This window comes from Epinephelus moara, chromosome 24, assembly GCF_006386435.1.
Source record: "Epinephelus moara isolate mb chromosome 24, YSFRI_EMoa_1.0, whole genome shotgun sequence".
NCBI classification, from domain to species: Eukaryota; Metazoa; Chordata; class Actinopteri; order Perciformes; family Serranidae; genus Epinephelus; species Epinephelus moara.
In genome coordinates this window covers 36,927,816-36,947,278 of record NC_065529.1, presented here as the reverse complement: position 1 = coordinate 36,947,278, position 19,463 = coordinate 36,927,816, and the positions used below count along the sequence as shown (strand labels likewise).

The 19,463-nt window shown below is 39.6% G+C and overlaps 1 protein-coding gene across 1 annotated transcript in view; it reads right to left on the bottom strand.

Annotated features, from left to right (window-relative positions):
* Nucleotides 1–2,345: 2,345 nt before the first annotated feature.
* smarcd1 (SWI/SNF related, matrix associated, actin dependent regulator of chromatin, subfamily d, member 1) overlaps nt 2,346–19,463 on the bottom strand; it is a 25,568-nt gene continuing 8,450 nt past the window's right edge. The window contains exons 3-13 of the mRNA XM_050038024.1: nt 18,428–18,470; nt 15,660–15,782; nt 14,893–15,015; nt 13,466–13,582; nt 12,530–12,631; nt 12,250–12,411; nt 10,787–10,884; nt 10,494–10,629; nt 9,454–9,576; nt 6,569–6,670; nt 2,346–3,886 (exon numbers count right to left, since the gene is read on the bottom strand). Coding sequence (XP_049893981.1) covers nt 3,833–3,886; nt 6,569–6,670; nt 9,454–9,576; nt 10,494–10,629; nt 10,787–10,884; nt 12,250–12,411; nt 12,530–12,631; nt 13,466–13,582; nt 14,893–15,015; nt 15,660–15,782; nt 18,428–18,470 — 1,183 coding nt within the window. The 3' untranslated portion in view covers nt 2,346–3,832. The remainder of the gene's footprint in view (nt 3,887–6,568; nt 6,671–9,453; nt 9,577–10,493; nt 10,630–10,786; nt 10,885–12,249; nt 12,412–12,529; nt 12,632–13,465; nt 13,583–14,892; nt 15,016–15,659; nt 15,783–18,427; nt 18,471–19,463) is intronic.

The window sequence follows — 19,463 nt, the reverse complement described above, 5'->3', positions numbered from 1 at the left end:
CTGACCCCAGCTCTAAACTGCCTGCAGATCTGGAGAGACCTGTTATTTACTCTCACGCATTGTTCAGTCTGTATCTCTATGGACTTTCAAGGTAAGGGCGGGAGGGGATGGGTGAAAGATGTGGAGGGATGTTTGTTAGGACAAAATAAAATGGAAGGAAATGTATTGTTTCAATTGTAATTCTGTATGATTGCAGTTATCTGTCAATTAAAAAAATCACCAAATTTACACCATTTATCACACCAGAAACTGTAAAAACAGAAATTATCATTGGATTTTCAAATATCTGACGGTCCTTGAACATATCATGTGCCAAAAAAGAGCTAAAAATAGTGATATTTCATCAAAATCACTTTATTCTGCGTCTCATTTAAAATTTGACCAAAAATAAACTGCACAAACTAACCAGCAGCACGACCAGAGTGACAAACTAAAGTGTTTCTTTTAACTGCAGGATTTTGTCTTTAATTTTTAACTTTTAACTCTCAAACATCAAATAATATGTTTTAAAATCTAATAACTCATTTATGGTGGAAGGAGGGTCATGTATTTTCCTGCAGTCATCCCCCAGCCACCCCCCTCCTCTGATAAGTAAAGAACAGTCCCTTGCTTCTAAAGTAGAAAATGACAATAATGGGAAATAAATAAAATATTTGGTCAAATACTTCACAAACTAAAGCTGAAACAGAGCTGGACCAAACACGTTCGGCGCCCCAGACAAACCCTCAGAAAATCTTTTTTATATTTACTGTATTAATTATAGACAAGAAGAAGATGTTATTGGAAGGAACACAAATAAAATGTTAAATATCAAATAATAAAAGAATATGCTACGGTATACGCAAATTTGCAGTTTTCAAGATTTCAAGTACTAAATCAATTGAAACCAGTAAGCAGTTACGTAAAGCATTATCTGGGTGCTCAAGTGTGAAATTCAGCGGTGGAAACTAACAAACTAACTACATTTATTCAAGTACTGTACTTCAGAGAAATAGTTTTACTCCACTGTATTTGTCTGACAGCTGTAGTTACTTTTCAGATTAGGATTTTACATAAAAGAACAATTGATAAGTTTATAAAATAAATGTACTGTTACAGATTAAAACAGTGGTTCCCGATGGTTTTGGTCTGTGACCTCTTTCAAAGAAGCAGTCTCTAGCTGGGGTATCTTGTTGCTTTTCTTCCACCAGAAGTGATTTCTGTAAGTTTTAAAGACCCCAAAAGGTTCCATATTTAACCTAACCCTCCACCCCCACCCAATAAAAATAAAAGTCCAGAAAATGAAATCAGATTTATGCTGCAGTTTTTTTTCTTTCCTAACCAATTACTCATCTCATGACCCCACAGATTTATCTTATGACCCATACTTGGAGTCCGACCCTGAGGTTGGGAAACACTGAATGAAACTACACAACTGTACAGATAAGTTGTGGAGCTCAAAGAGCCAAAAAATACATTTGAAAAACTCAACAGCAATGTCTTTCCAGAAATCATGACCCAGTTACTCAAGATAATCCACAGACCTTGTTGTGAACAGTTTCATGTAGGAACTATTTTCTTGTTACTATATTACACCCGCCAATTATATCACCGTGCAGAAGTAAGCGTACATCTACTGCTTGCTCATCTAGCCACCAATGAGCTAGTTAACTTTACAGCTTAGCTGAGGAGGACGGATTAATGTTACATCTCACGCTGTCACCAGCATAAGCCTCTCATCCATAAGTAGATGCACACTTCCTTCTGCATGTTGATTCTATTGATGTGTGTTGTACGGTAGAAAGAAAATCGTTTCTACACAAAACTACTCACAAGATTTGTGGAGTATCTTGAGTAACCGGGTCACAATTTCTGCAAAGAGACATTGCTGAGTGCCATCTAGTCCCATTGTATTTTACAGAAGGCAGAGATCTTTACGGCTGATATCTCCAACACTCATAACTCACACCAAATCAATCTAGACTGATAAACAGCACTACAGGTAAGAGGAACAATATGTAGTAATGATTTTGAAGTGAACTGTCCCTTTAAGGAGCAGAGTACTTCCTACAACACTGATGAATCTTTTGCCGGTGTCGACATCTTAAATAAAATTAAATTTAATGGATTAATTTGGGTTTTGGACTGTTGGTGCAGTCTGAAGGGTTTTAAATACATTTTTAACTATTCTCTGACGTTTAAAGTAAAATGAAAAATGACTTAATTTAGAAACTAATTGCCAGATAAATCAATACTGAAAATAACTCTTGCAGTCTAATTATAATCCATACAGGAATATTAAGGCAGTTTTCATTACACAGAGGTAGAATAAATCACCGGCGGACACAGAGACTCACACAAACAGGAACATTTTACATATCCTTTATTATAACATAAGAACATACAGAAAAATAGGTTTGGTCCATGAAAAAGTCTGCAGATTCAAATACTACTACAGTCCCCCCAGTGTCACTTTACACCCCAGAGGTTCCCACCGCTTGTTTCAAATCATGTACCTGCCCAAACCCACATTAGTGTATTCTTGGAATTCGTTAATTAAATGCACACACGTTAAAAGTTTCAGCCAGGACACTCATCTTTACTTTCAACAGGGAAACAACCATTGAACTCAGCAAAGTCTTCAGCCAGTGTACGAAGAAGCTACAACTCTTTAAATCTTCTTCAAATGTTTATGGCTTCTCTGCACATAATCAAAAATACACAAAACTAAAAGCAGAATATTTAACTTGTCCCTAGCTTGCAGGCAACATGAACGCTGCGTACGTTTCATCCCGCAGAGCAGCGATTCGTCAAACGTGACTGCCGTCTTTATGTTGAGGAGAGCTAAATCACTGTGCTCCCACAGTGAGGGCTGATTAATAATATAAATACTGGTTCGACTATCTGAGCGTAGACAAAGAGTTAAGAAAAACATCTGCCAGGATAAGAGATACAATTTTACTTCACGTCCATCTTCAGTTTTTTTTCTGCTCAGTATTTACAAAACTATATAGACTAGAGGTACTCATACACGCTACTTCCTTGATAATCTGTACTAGCTAACAAGACAAGTACTGATATAATACATACTTTTAAAACAAGGATCATTGATAATAACAAAACAAAATAAAGGAAAACTTCATACCTAATGGCACCCTTAACAAAAAGATGTATATTCTGCCATGATTGAGCTTTGAAACGTCTCTCGTACACCAGACGCTGGCACAAACTGTCAAAACAAAGCGACGAGAGCTTAAGACAAAGTGAACGTGAATGGCCAGCATGCAGCAGAGCAGCCTGATTGATTACAAACACAATCAATACCTCACTGCAAGCATCCGCGGGCCAGATTGGGGAGTGTAAAATGTAAATTTACTTTCCAAAAAGGGGGACAAAGAGCCAAGGCAGAGTCAACACATTCCTGCTGATTTAGGATATTTTTAGATCCAGGGTCAAAATACATTAAGTTTCCCTCTGCTTTTCATTTGTGTACAATCTGTACTTTTGTGTGGGCACAAAATGAGAGGAATGCTTCCAGGTAAGGCTTAGACATGCAAGTGAAAATGCATTGTGCTCGAGGAGCTCTAGTGTGACAAAGAAAACAAAACAAATAGAAAATAAAGGTGGAAGTAGCAACTAAACTGCAACAGAAGTCGAGCTGCAGGGTGAAGATAAAACGAAACAAAACAAGGACATCCAATATAACAGTAAAGCCATCTAGTATCTATGTCTTTCTAAGTTTGTCAGAAAACTCTGCGAGGAATTCATTTGGAACATCCCACACACGCTCACACGTTAGCCGGCTCCGACAGCACAGCACGTCTCTTCATTTGCCGCCTGTGGATACATTTCTTTAGGTGTTCCTGATGCCGAGCGCCTGCTCCAGCTCCTGTCGCCTCTGCTGGACCTGAAAGACACACGAAAGAGATTTAATCAGCACAACACAATGCACTGATGAAAGATCAACGTTGGCAATGATAAAAACACAAGACTAAGGCTGCGGTCCAAACAGATCTTTACGATGGACTGTCCGCACTGTTATTTACAAGTGATCAGATCAGATGTGTGTCCAGACATCACCAATAAATCTGCACGGGCTGCTGAGGTAAGTAGGCGTCAGGAACTATGTAACTACCCTGGTGACTCGGCTTTCCAACGTGGAAGCACGAGAAGTGAAGGTCCATTGTTTATCCCTTCAAACAGTCATGATATCAAGTGGTGGTGCAGCGCCTCTCTGCTGGCATCTGTCCACAAACCATTGTTATCAATGTTGTCCCCCATAGCGCTTTGCTAGTAGCAGCATGGATTCTGTTCAGCACTTCCCTAACTCTGGATTTGACATGGTCGTTTTGCGTCGGATTGCAAGTAGAGCTTAGATTCTCTGCCTGAGCCCGAACTGGTTTAGGCTGTAATTTCCCGCCACTAACCTCGGGCTGGGACGGTTTAGGCTTCTCATAATAGACCTAGGCTATGGAACCAACTTCTTATCACACCTGGGGGGTGGCTTGTCTGTCGGCTTCGTTGGGTGTAGTGCAGCACGATGCTGGTATATGACAACAAAAAGACGGGGACCTCGACACTGAAGAGGCACATGACGAAGGCATGCCATGGAAAGAAAGACAAGAGTCAGCCTTCAATGTCCACGTTCGTATCTTTGAAAAAAAATGTCAGGTTTAAAGCGGGCTCGGGCTTATAATTACAGTTAAAGGGATGGGCCGGGTTTGGACAGAACATGCACGGGCTCGGGTGGGTTCGGGCTGGATTTTTTGGGCCCGATCTAAACTCTAATTGCAAGTGACGCAAAAGACACTTTGGAGTGCTTTGAGTGTCCACACTTTGATCCATCTGTAGAACTCTGATTGGTATTACATTTTCAAACCTCCAAATGTATGAACAGATTTACAAAGTTATGGACAAACTGGATCCCATATGTGCGACAGTCACAGCCACATTTCTTGGGACTCGAAAATGAAAAGGTACCTTAAAGAATGCCTGTTCTCCTAAGTATATATACACTTAAATCTTTTTTTTTCTGGTAATTGGTTGTCTACTTGCAATTAACCCTTTAATAATAATAATAAAAACTCGAAATGTGGTTTGGATCCAATATGTGAAATCACATTTATTTTTTTGCTGTCCAGACTTTGTAAAATCTATCTTGATATGCAAAAAAAACAAGGAAAGGTTTTGGGCTGGCAGTCTGAACACAGCCTGAGTCTACAGCCATGCAACCGTGCATAATATGCTGTTTTAAGAAGGTATAATATTTACCATGCTCACCATCTTTGTGTGTCAGCCTGCTAATATTTGCTAAAAAGCACTAGAGCACAAACGACTACACCATTAAGTGTTCTAGCCATTTTTCCAGCACAAATACGACAGTCTCTGGCTCCAGAGTATAGTCTATTCCCGTTCATATGAAAGATGTCCTGAAATAACTTTTGTTATGATTTGGCACAATATAAACAAAAAAAGTTATCAAATGTGACAATTTGCTGCTTTCATTTGTGGTTTATGGAAATTTAATTGATAGTAAATTGAATATTGTTGTTTAGAAACTATAAGTAATTACTTACACCACCTGTGGCTCTAGAGCTAAGAGGCATTTATTACTATTTTCAAACATTTTATGAGAAAACAAACAAAAAAAGCAAATTAAAATAAAAAAATAAAAAATAATTGCCAGTTACCCAGTAGATCTGAAAACAGCTTTCACTACTGAGGACGATTTAAACAATTACTATTATTAATTATTATTATCTGCAGATTTATCTGTAATAGTAATAATGATAATAATAATAATAATAATAATTAGTTGCAGTCCTAATGAGCACTAAACACAAAGTATAGCTGTTCTAGCCTGGAAATGAGAGGAATCTGTGAGCTCATGTTGTATTTGCTCTGGGAGATGCGTCTGGTTCCCTCCCGCCATGACAGATTTCCAGCTGGCCTCATATGCGCTTACGCAAAATAGGTGATGACGCCATTTCAAAAAAAGCTAAATAAAGAGCGGTGCCACTCTTTCAACCAAGTTGGCTACAGCTGATGTGAAACTGTTGAAGTACTATCTTCACATACTGATTTCAAAAACTGAAACACTTGATCACAAACATCAATGCTACACCACCACATCTCATCTCTGCACGCCGCAGTTTGTTTACATTCGTCTGTGGCTCAGCGCTACATCATGTTTTGTTGCTCTGATTGGTGGCAGGTCTGTCTGAATGCGTCCAGATGCATTTTGATCTACTTCCACAGCCTTGAAAATGAGCCGAGAGATTCCAGTCCAACTCGCATTTGTGATTTGGTCTGGCAATGTCGGGCTACAGCTGATCATGAAAGTCATTACAGTTCATCGTCAGGGCGCCATCAGTGTCTGAACCAGATTTCATGACACTCCATCCAATATAGATATTTCACTCAAAATCAAAAATGTCAACCTCACGGTAGTGCTTGACGAATAGTTTGGGCTTCACTCAAGTCAATATGAAAGTCTCTACACGATCCATCAGACAGTTGCTGACAAATTTCAGTTCAAACCAAAGTGGTAGAAATAAAGACAAAATAAAAAAGGAATAAATTGAATTACCTTGGAGTAGAAGTAGCGGCAGACCGCCTCCTGAGCCCACGGTTGGTAGTAAAACTCTGCTCTCCGCTCTTCTTCTGGGTTTCCTACCACATCTGTCATAGTCTGTAAACAGAGAACGACACATTGACACATAGCTTCATCTCGACAGGTCCTGTGGATGACAAATTAAAGAGCTCGGGATCCTGTAGGGATAAATAACATCTATCAAACACTGACCGCAGCTATGACAAACACATCAACACGAGCTCCCTTTTTTTTTTTTTCTTTGATAAGGCTGACTGTTGCTGTGAAAGCAGCCGGCGAGCTTTGAACTGAATTTGTTTCAATTTCACAGAGATTCGGCTGAACAAACACCGCAGGTGGGAACAGCTGGTCAGCAGTTAACCGTCTCACTCAGCAGACAGACGAAAGGCGAGCATGCATCCAGTCAGATGTTATTAATGTATCACACTCTGGTTTTTACTCTGCCCTCCTGTGTTACACCTGAGTGAGCGGCGTGTTTAAGAGACAGCACGGCGTCAATATGTAACACATGCCTCTCTTCCTACTGTCGCACCTTGAATTAAAAACCAAAGTCACTGTGCCACAGCAAACCTCCATAATACCAAATATCATTAACCTCAGACACGACCTCAAGGAATTTACTGAACTTAAAATTTAACCAGACTCAGAAATACCAGAGGGCATGTTTATAATTGTTGTTTTGATGTTCTTTTTTCTGATCCTTGACATTTAATATCTGGCAGGAGCGGTTAATGAGATGTCAAGAGGCTGTACGTAGTTTAAAAGAATTTGTTTTTTCTTCGGAGATACTCTAAGTTTTTTATCATCTGAGATTTTTTGCACAGCAGGAGTCTATTTTCTTGTATCCACTTTCCCATAACGACGCAGCCTTATTCTGCTTCGGTTAGTATTTTTCTACATTCCTTAACGCCCACAGAATGTGCTTGTTGTTGCCGCAGTGCGTTCAAATGGGCTTTACAGGTTGTCAAGTCAATTTAAATAACCCAGATCACAAATTTGCCTCAATCTGCTTTACTAATCTGTACGGCATGACATCCTCCATCCTCAGACCTTTGATTCGAATGAAGAAAAAGTCTCCAGACAGGGGAGAAATGCCTTATCTAGGACGAGGAAAACATGCAAATGATGTGTGTACAGAGAGAAATAAGATGAGTTAAATTACACTACTGAGAAGGAGAATGATTATAATAGGCAGGCAGGTGGAACAATAACAGCAGTAATGGCTAGAGTTTCTAGTTGAAAGCTACAAGTCACGTCCCTTACTCAAAATACTACAAGTCTTTTGGCTGTGTTGCATTCTGATGCATTGAAGCTACTGTCATTAGACAAACTGATACTGCGCTATCTTCTTATCAATGATGGATTTCTCTCTGAATTACTGCTCAACATTTCTCCAAAAAGGCAGAACACTTACTCTCCTGAATGACAACTGCATATACCCCTGATATTTTACCTGACTTTAATATTTTCTCTTATCTAAAAGCAACGAAACAAAACACACAGGGATGCACAATACACTGACAACAGCTGTGATATATGGGGTTGGATACTGTTCACATTTGAACCAGTACCACTATCTGGAATTCGGTATCGGTACCCAACAGAATTTTTTGTCGGTGCTTAATTTTCTCTGTAATAAGAAAAATGTTATTTCATTTGTAAAAAGTAAGTCCAGACTTCCAGAGTCTGGTAAAAACTGGAGCAGAGTGTTCTGCCCTCTGATGCTGTCCAGAGACTTAGCTTCCTCTTGCAGACTGCTGTAAGTGTATCTGTTGTGCGAGATGTGCACGAGAAAAACAATGATTCGCTTGCTTGGAAGAGCCAAAAACTGCAATTCATCGAATACCAACTTGAGGCTGGCTCCAAAACAAGCCACCATGTTAAAGTGCCCAACTTTACAGCAGAAATAAAAATGTTCACAGCCTCGTGCAAACAACAGTTTTGGTCTCTACAGCTAATTTGAACATTCATGACAACTGTGAGGCAGGTGACTTTTTATATAACACACCTGTTTAAATTTGATCAAGGCCCAAAATTACGCATGATTAATGGCTTGACTGACAGGCAGTCTGTGAGGCGTCTACCGCTTGCTGCAGTCTGTGAGTCAGATTCACCCCTCGCTTCTCCACAGTTCCAGCCTCTCTTCTGAATATGGTCACTTCTGCTTCCAAAAAAGATGGCAGCAGCTGTCGTGCCGAACTCAAGGCTTCAAAATGGCAGTCCACAAACCAATGCCACAATAGTTACGTCCATTATTTTTAAAGTCTAAGGACACGGGGAAGGCTTCCATCTGATGTCTTTGGGGCTGCGACTTGGTTTTGTTCTATACTACTCTGTCATGAGTAGTCAGGGAATTCACATTCACAGGTACAGAGGTTAAGCAGTATATAGTAGTCCTATGAAGAGGTAGGTTTCATGTAAGAATACGGTTATCAGAGTAAGTAGGTTTAAAGACTAGTAACTTCAGAAATGTGGACTCTCTTGTGCAAGAGCTTGATTCAGTTTGACAAAAACAAATTAAAAGGTGGAGAAATGACATCAGATGAAATGTTTGTAGCAATTAAGACCTCACTTATTCATATTTAAGACCATTTAATGACTTTTTAGGCCTAATATTTACAAACCTGAGATTAAGTTTAAGACATTTCAAGACGTTTTAAGGACCAGCAGACACCCTGGGTAGAACTGAATTCAGATGGTGCCCTTAAAAGTACAGTGTTTCAGACTCAACCCTCCTGATACACCGCATTAGTGTTTGGATTTTTGCGTCGTCAAGCAGAGGCAACATGGTATCTGCAGTGATACTGGGCCACAGATAAAAGTGCTTCAAGTTCCATTTCAGTCGCGACGGATGGACTCACCTTGAGGTCTCTGCACTGGGACTGCAGCCAGTCGTTGATAAAGCCCTGAGGATCCCTGGCGAAACTCAGCATGAACTCTCTCTGGGTCTTCAGCTGGTTAATGGTCTCAATGGTTTCATGGATCTGAGAATGATTAAACAGAATGAAGCGAAGGGTCATCAATTCAAAGTAATTACCAGGGTTTTAATTAAATGTGATTAATTAAATGGAATATCACTGACACAGAAAAAAAGGGGATAACAGGTGTTTCCTCAATGACCATTTTACGTCGAGTATTTCTCAGATCAGCAATTCCAAGCTGCTTTAAACCACCGCACCAGCTCTAACGATTTTGTTTTTCAGAAGACACTATAAAACATACAGAGAGAACTAAGACGGCCTTTACGACAAGCTGTTTCTGATATCAAGCCGGCAGGAACTGGGTGTATATCAGTAATCGTCATCAAACCCAAAACAAAGTCACAAAATGAATGGCGCCTAAAAACTATAAACAAGCGCTCTCTATTTACAATGCCGACTTGTCTCAGAACAAAGACTACACAGGAGGACGTCTTTTAGGGGAATGGCTCCGTGTCTTATCACTGTGATTACAGCCATCCCAGCCAAGGTAATGGCTGCTCGCAGGAGGTCATGAAGACCTGACTGACCTCAAAACTGGATAGAAAAGAAGCCGGTAAGTCATAGGCAACAATTTGAGAGAGCAGATATGTGTGAAATTGCCGTTAGGAGGCTCAGGGGGGAAAAAACTACACTGTGGCTCAACGGAACAGAAGTTCAATAAAAAAAACCCTCTCCATTCACATTGAATTTAAAGTGCTTAAAATGGCCTTTACATTGCTGCAGCAGATAGTTGTCACAAAGAATGAAGCTATTTCAAACTACATCGCCCAGAAAATGTTCGACATTTGAAGTGAAAGTTTCTCTTAAGTCAGCAGGAATTTAGTTTAATAGACCCTGCACAAGAAAGCACAGGAATACAGCAGGAAACAGGAAACACAACTCCCTTTCATTACACAGGCGAGCTGGGCCGCAGCCTGTACCTTGTTGTCCAGTCCTGCTATTTCCTGCTGACTCGCTGTGGAAAGCAGGAAGGAGTTCATCTGGGTCTTCAGCGTGTCGTCCACCTCCACGTCAATGTCATAGCAAGCAGTCTTCTTTTGGTCATTAGGGTCCACACTATAAAGAAGACATTTAGATTTAGTTAAGATGTGGATTCGTCACATTAGACTGGATTAACTGTGGATCTGTTATTAGACATTAAAAAGGATCAAGCAGTGTTCACGTGTGGTTTTTGTCACAGAGGGACCCTCACACATCACTGTGAGGAAGTTACCTGATCACATGGTTGATGATGATTGGCTCTGGGGGCATCAAGAGTGCATGCAGACGCTGCGGGATCTCAGAGAACTTCATTCGCTGAGTCTCAAAAATCTGCAAAAAATGAAACAAATACATTTGATCAAAACATCCTCTAACTTTGAGCTAAATGTGCAGACTTTTAGAGCTCGAAATGGCTCTTTGGACTTAATAATTAACCAATTTTAGACAGTTTTAAATTGAAAAACAGTATGTCCTATATAAACTAGAATCTCCACTAGCTCCAGCCGCTGCAGCTGATCACAGCCATTCTAGACAATGCATGTGGTGCAGCTACAACCGGTGAAGTTGTCCCTCCCAGCTCCCTTACAGTCAAGATGGCGGCAAAGATAACAAAAACAGGGAATAATTTATCTCTTATCATACCTAACTGTGGCGGATCGTAACACATTGGGTAGGCAATTAATCTGCAGATGCTCCGCTTCATAAAAAGACCTAACTTTTTTATGGATGTCAGTTTTTGAGTCACGACGAAAGCCAAAATGTGGCCTGCAGCAGATGGTAAGTCTCATCATTTCTAGCCAAGACGACGTCTGGAAACGTTATGCTCTGTGCTTTTGACCTGCGGCCCCTACTGGCTGGTTGAGAGGAGTGAAGAGTCAGCTGTCACTGCCGGTATAAGCCAATAAAACAGGTTTTTAACTATCTTGAATCACCTCAAACCATGAGAGATCTTTGAGCATACAGTCATGACACACCAAATATGAGGCTGACTGGTGGCAGTATTTGAGATCAGCTGCAGACAGACGGATACAGACACACACCCACATGACCAAATGCATGATGCCCCTCAGGTTAATGCCTGGTGGAGACAATTACTTATTTGTTAATCACTAACAATTTAACTTAGCTGCAGCTAGAAGGTGACTATCATGTTTTTGCTCCACAGCTCAGCCTCTTATGTGCCAGTTTTTTAAGTTCATATTTATGGAGACAAGTATATCGCTCTGCTCTTCTTTGTCTTAGGGTGTGTTGTACTGATAGTGTGAGGAAAAAGGAGTAAGGAGCAAATCTGATCTTTTAAATTAAAGCCTCCAGTTCATCTTTACCACATTTTAATTCACTGTTTTATTTACAAGAAACTGTAAGCTGAACTGGCATATTTATTTCATTCGTTAACTTTGTAGGAATTCACCGGTAACTTTCCACAATCCTGTTTATCTTGGCGCAGCAGATAAAAATGCACTGAGAAACCAGTCAGTGACCCACACAGAGCGAGAGTCTCCATACAAGGACGGGTGGAGAGACGGACTGTTCAACATCAAGAGCAGGAATCAACGAGGACTGTGACCATAGATCATTCCAGCTCCATGCACCGGCTACAGTTTGTACCCCTCAGGTTCAAAGAGCTGAGAGGCCTCTTGGTGTGTTATAAAGCAGCAAACTGAATCAGTAAGGCTTCATGTAAACTCCACTCACCTGCTGCAGATATTTGTCACAGTTGATGAACTCGCGCTCATGGGGGTCTTGGAGTTTGTGGGTCTTGACGTACTGCCACAGGGCCTGAATGATGACAGGTCTGGTCTGGGTGTGGATGCCCAGCATACGAGCCAGCCGAGGGTCCAGCTTGAACTGAGGTGGCTGTTTGGTGGATTAAAGCAAAGTGAATCTGCTATTAGATTTGATTATCCCGTTTATTCACCTCTCCACTAACTGAAAAAAATCGATCTAGAGCGCCTCCTGAGAGGCATTTATTTACCTGGTAGTCGAGCATAAGCAGGACGGTGCAGCGAACACCCACATCACCAGGCCTCTTCACCTGGAAACCATCAGTCTCCTGGGTGGTGGCAGTCCTGTGCCACTAAAATGATGTAAAGGACATTTTAACAACAAGTATTTGTATATATGCGTATAAATACAAAAGTATTTCTATTAATCTATAAACTGATTCATTTACAAGGGCACATTTCCGACTGTCACTGTAGCAACAAACATATAATCTAATCATTTAAATTCTAGCATTAAATTATCATTAAAGTACATATTATAAAAATACTGTTTGCCCCATCATAAAATTAGCTGCTCTTATTTAAGCAAGTCTATTCAAAGAATTAACCACAGTGAAGAAACAATACAACTAAAGTCCAAAAACCATAAAACTCACTTTGGGTAAAATCCAATTTAATTATAGCTGAAATAATCAATTTATTTTTTGTATTAACTGGCAAGTATTTAAATAATCGAGTGATTATTTAAGTCATTATTTAGGGTAAAATGCCAAACATTTAAGGTGGTTTCAGGTTCTCAAAAGTGAGAATTTTTGCATTTATTTTCCATACATAATTTTAAAAAGGGAATGTGAAGATGTATCTAAGAGGGCTGTAGAAAAATATAACAGAAGTATAACAAAGAAATAATCATATTTACAATTATTTTCTGATATATTTAAGACAGGACAATTTATCAATGAATCGAGAAAATAACCAGCAGATTAATAGGTGATGAAAGTAAAAGTTTGTTGCTAATTTTATGAGATTTCTAAAGCGAGAAAACTGAAAAACTGTGACGGTACTTTTGTGAAAATAAATAAGTAAATAAATAAAAAAATAAAAACACAATATATTATGCTAGGGAGAAAAAACAGGTTAGTATCTGCAGACGTACATGTTGAGATACATAAAATAAATGATCTTACTTCCACAAGATGATTATCTGGACCATACAGGTCTTTGTCCAACTCAATCACCAGAGACTTGAAGAAAGAGGAGAACTTCCGCTTCTGTTTGGTGGCTTCATACTTGGACACGGCCGTCTGCAAAACAAAAGTAGTTGTTACTGGAAATATTTATGCAAGCAATTTTGTTTAAAACTGTTGTTTTGTGTCAGTGAAACATAAAACTTAGGTGTAAAGGCACTTGTAATTTGGTTGGTTACACTTGTCAGTTTTAAATTCAAACTACTGTTACAGTAATTTAAAGGGATAGTCCAGATCTTATCAGTCCCTTCAGGATTTCGTGGGCTGAAGGGTGTGCCTGATTTCACAAAAACTGTGACACGTTGCAATATGTTTAGGCGTTTTTTTGCAATTAAATTATGGGAGAAAATGAAAATTGCAAAAATAGTTGTGATGCTGTCTTGAATTAGGAGCCTAACAGAATTCCAATAGAATTAAAAATCTATTTGTGATGTGGGGGTTGATGGGATGGGTGACAACAGCTGTTCGAAGCAACACTCAAGGAAGATCTCGAGAGCTGTTCTTCTCCTGCTCTCTCTGCCCCATTAGCATGAGTTAACACAGCAGCAGTTGCTAACATACAACACAGGGCCGTTTCACTGTCCCTACAATCTCACACCACCTTATCGGCTCAACTCTGTTGTCAAACTCATCAAAAAACATTGGATGACATTAGCCATGTGATGCTTAGTAATCCCTGTCACTGTGTGTGTGACTCTGTCCCAAGTGTAGCAGTAGTCTCATGAGAAAGCAAGAGAGAAGGGCAAGGAGGGGCTGAACAAATCAATACAATGAAATTAGTTTTTACCAATTTTAAATAGTCAAATTTGCAGTTCGCTTTAGGTAGAAAATTTTCACAATTTTTCCGAGGGTTTTAAGGGTTAGTTTGGATTCACCAAAGTCACACAATGACACATACTCTCCGATCGAGGCAGCAGTAGACCAGCATCCCTCGTTTTCAGCAAGGTAAAATTCATGTTTTTGTCAAAAGGAGTCTGGTGGATTTAAGGAGGGGATTAGAAAAACGGCTCCAATTGCCCGTTGGAATGGCTGCCTGCGGCAAGGTAAAGTGGTGAAAATATTCTTAATATAGTGTACGCTTAAGCTGTTATTGATTCTTTTAGGAGGCCATAAAACATTTTGCTGCTGACCCCATTTACAGCAGTTCATTTATTAGCTTCAGGGTCAGTACTTCTGCCTCTCTCGGGGCACACCGTCCACCATCCCCTGCATGTACTCCACTGACTCTGGATAAGTACCGCATATGACCACACATCAAAAGATCCGAATTATCCCTTTAACTCTTAAGCCATAAATAAATACTGTACACACAGAGAATGTTCATATTTTAGAAAATCAAACCAATATATTTTGATTAAAGAGCTTACATCTTCCAGCAGACGCCCCTCAACACGTAGTTCCCATGATGCAACTGTGCCTTCTCCATCCTCAGCGTCTGGCTTTGCAGGGTTGAAGGTGTTTGATATGAAGATCCGAAGCTTTCTCTTTTGCTGGAAACAATCAATCAGACGAAACTTTAAATTCTTGTGCTATCATTCACTTAACGCCGACTTGATGTCGACGCTGATAATCAGCGCAGGAGGTCAAACTTCTAAACACAAGTGCCGGTTAAAATCCCACATGTCAAGTTCTGTTTCATTCCATCAAGTCAATTTTTCTCAGGGGAAAGATAAAATAGCTTCGCCGTGACAGCTTGAGGCTCAATTTAAGATCAGATCAATGTGTTGTCGGCTTTCAGCTGTTATAAAATAAATATCTGTCAGGCGTGTTGTCCACCTTCAGTGTGCTATCGTCTTTTTATCCACTACCACATAAAACAATCTTTGGAACCAACAATCTTCATTTATTTTCTGTAAAAAAAAATTAAACATAGCAGCATCAATATGTTACTTCAAAAATCCACCTGGTTCGATAGTAACATAAAAAGCCCAACAAAAAAAACCCCACTCTTACCTCTACACTTATAATGCTGTAGACATTTTTACAAGGCTTTACTGAATGACATTACTTTTAAATGTCGAGTTACAGAGATGGATGGAGGCACCTGGGGCTTTGAATGGCTTTGAAATTAATTTCCCATCTGAACCGGAGTGATTGAGGGATTCCAGGAGTGAAGACTTTAATTGAACCGTACCTTAATGGGCCTCTTGAGGGCCTCCTGAATGTCCAGCCTCTTGCGCATGATGGTCTGATCCAGCTTCCTCTCAAAAGCCAGCAGATCCATGTAAGCCTGAGACTCTGGGACCAGTTCCCTGATCTGGGAGACGATAAAAGACACTGGTGATCACTGGTGAAACATCAAATGAGTACAGCAGAGCAACACAGTCAGTTTATGTCCATCTTTATTAACCGTTTTGAGAGCATATCTATCAACCTAAAGCCCCTGTCAAACGGATGTTAGAGCGTTTTTTAGCTTCTGTTCTGTGGTGTTTTCAGGTGAAACTGAATTCTTGAGCAGTGCACAGTTACAAAAGGGATTTAAATCAAATCCTTCACATTTGGTTGGATCACTGAAAGGTGGTGAGGGTTAGAGTTGAGCACAACACAGCGCCACAGTGGAGTCAGCTGCTAAACTGACTGCTGGCTCCACACACACATCCCTCACCGATAGATCAAGAGGAGAACAGACAAGGGAGATGAATAAAATCGACCTCCGCCACATTGCTTTGTAAATGAAAACAAAGGTTTTGCCCAATGATAGCCAAACACACTCCTTTCCTATGTCTCTCCATATTGCTCTGTCAGCTACTACAATATTTTTTATATGACTGGTGTGGCCAGCTAGTCGCCCAAAGTCTCATTTGTCTGGATACATTTTGTTAACACCCTGCAGGATGAGTTATCAAACATTTGAAACTGTTCTACCTGGTTTTAAAGAAGGAGAAAAGAGATATATTTGGAATATAACAAGAGAGAAATGATCAATTAAAACGGAGTTACAAGATTAAAACTGGGAAAATGCAGTTTTCACTTCATGGGGACTTTAACTCCATCTGAATTACATGCTTCACACTTTCCAATAAGCTGTCGTGACAAGAATACGACAACAAGCAGGTGTAACTGCTCCAACAACTTCTACACAATAACATTACAGTCTGAAACCAACACTCTGCCTGAGGCCTTATGGTCTCACTAATCTGCAATTTACATCTCAGGAAACTTTCCCACCGGTTAATAACCCATGACAACGCCAGTGTTACAGATTAGACAAGACATTTTACAAGACAAGACGTTTGTAGATGATGCTCAATAACTGTAGGGCGCAGTTTTAAGATACTGCTAATGCTAAATGAGTATTTCCTACTACCGCAGCTTCACATTACAGCATTTAACTGGTGAAACATGGGTTGACTTTCATAAGGAAGTTGTCATAAGAAATGCAGCGTAAAAAAAATGTGCCTACAAAACAAGACACTTTGTTGACAACGGATCAGTCTGAAATATTGCACTGAGTGTTGGAACAAGTAAGCTGTTAGATGTTGGCTGCGGAAAACAGGCTGCACACCTCCAACTTCTCAGTGGTGTAACCAACTTTTCCCTCATTAACGTTAACAGATTCCCTTGGGTTTAAATCAGAAATATTTCCAGTTACACACCACATCCTCTGCCATCGTCTTGTTAATCTACTCCTCTTAATCTTGTCACATTATACGACTCCTGCCACGGTGTGCTGCTGCTATTTGGAGTCCCCACTTTCAGTTTAGAACTGTAGCATTCGCTGTCGGACTAAACGTTGATTTAAAAAAAAAGAAAAAGAAAAGAAAAAAAGCAGTGGGGGAGTTGGCCAAGTAATTTAGTCCCAAACCCCTTGTAAATCCAGTTACACAGACTACCTTGGCAAGTCTAGGGGGAAAGCAAATTATAACTAAAAACTGGAGTAACCCAGGCGCACCCTCTTTTCAGGAATGGCTCACAGAGTTGGCAAAAGTGGTGTTTACAAATAAATTTATTTCAACTCTAAGGACAGTGCTAAGAAATACAGTATGTAACTACACGGGGAGTCTACTTGGAATACATCTTGATGTGTTAATGTGGACAGCTCTGTAAGTTAAGTACACACCATTTACTTAATATTCGCATACACCACATTTATATACACTCTTTATGTTTCTGACAATTTGTTGCTTGTAAGTTAGATTATGTTGCATATTAATGGGGTTTATTTTTTTAAATATTATTTTTTATATGGAGTTGTTTCATTTGTTGATTAAAATATGAAAATATTTATGTAAAAACTACAAAACACAAATTACACACACAAAAAACATGCTGAAACAAAAGCTGAAGCTACAGTAGTTCTGTGACAAGCAGACTTAAGATAAAAACACTACTGTGCAGCAGCTTGATACAAGGGTATAATAAAGAAGTGGCTGTACTGAACACTGGATATTATGGGAATAAAAGAGTGTAATAAAAGTCAGCATGACTGCAGAGAGAATATACGTCTCATCTGACAGTAGGTATATTTGAGAGCTGGGAGTTTCAATTTTAAAAATATGCGAGAAAACATTCAAAATGGGCCTGACGCGCTCAAATATAAAGGAAATGAATACATTCAATCAGAAAAGGTTATTAACGCAACATCTGTCAGGGTAGAAAGACAGGATGCTGATGTTAGAGAGAAGTATAAGAAAATGAATTTAGCGAAGTGATAGAAGTTTTTTTGTGATCCGTCATGGACACCAACACACTGGCCGGGAGTAAGGCTGCCTAAAATGTCAACCAACCCCCAGTGTTCACAGTCAGTGCACTCATAATCTGCCTGCTTTAAACAGGGTCCTTTAAAAACTGCTTCCCTTTGTTTAGCGCTCCCTGAATTGAAATAAAAATGGACAAATGCAATCGCTCTCTCAAGGCCAGGATTAATGGATTTCCATGGACTGCTGTGTGATTTACACTCACCCTCTGAGGTAGAATTTTATCAGCCATCTTCTTCTTCTTTGTGCTGTAAAAACAAATTATCCAAATAAGGTAAGTTTTAGTGCGAGTCCAAGCGGAGCAATGCTGGATTAACATATTCACAATAACTCAGTCCCTGACCTAAAGGGGCCAGCGGGAGCAGGAGCCCACAGGTCCAAAAGTAAACAAAGCAGTGCAGGATATACAGATTTTACTGTGATGTGGGCAGTTGGTATCATCTCATACATAAAAGAATAAGGCTGTCATGATTGTGTTCACTGTGCCTGTCCAAATATAGTGCCCCGTATACCTTTCTCTCGCTAATCAACTTGTATTCTGTCTCCTTCGTCTGACACAAGCTGGTAAATCTGTTACAAAAGTTGCGTCTAAATGTCAATAATAGGGCTCTCAATTATTCTACCGCTTATTTTCTCAATTAATCTACTTGGTTTATAAAATGTCAGTGCAAAATGGCCGTCACAATTTTCCCTCAGTCCAAGATAATTTATTTAAATAGCTTATTTTGACTCCAATATATTCAAGATACAACGACATAAAATAGAGAAAAGCAGCAAATCCTCACATTCAAGGATGACTGGCTGCTTCGCTCAAAATAAAAGACTATAATGAAAAACCTATTATCGAAACAGATGCCAATTAAATTTCTGTTTTTCACATTTCAATTAATCGGTTCAGCACAAAACTGCTGTTCCAGGAGTGTTCTTTGTAAGTTTAACCCTATGGGCCCTAAGCGTTTTTGGGGTATTTTTACTGCCTTTACTTTTAAGCTCATATCACAGTCATTATAAAGGCTCCATACACATGCTATATCTTGTTTTTTTCAGGACAATCTGGGCTAACCAGATTTGCCATCATTCTATGTCCTTCTATGTGCCTGTATTTTATATTAATTTTTATATCAATGAAAAAAACAAATCCGTGTGACTAAATTCTTACATTTTTACATCTATCTCAGCATAGCAAGTTGGAAAATGACATATTCTGCCATATATGAAGAGGGGAGACTCTCTGGAATCTG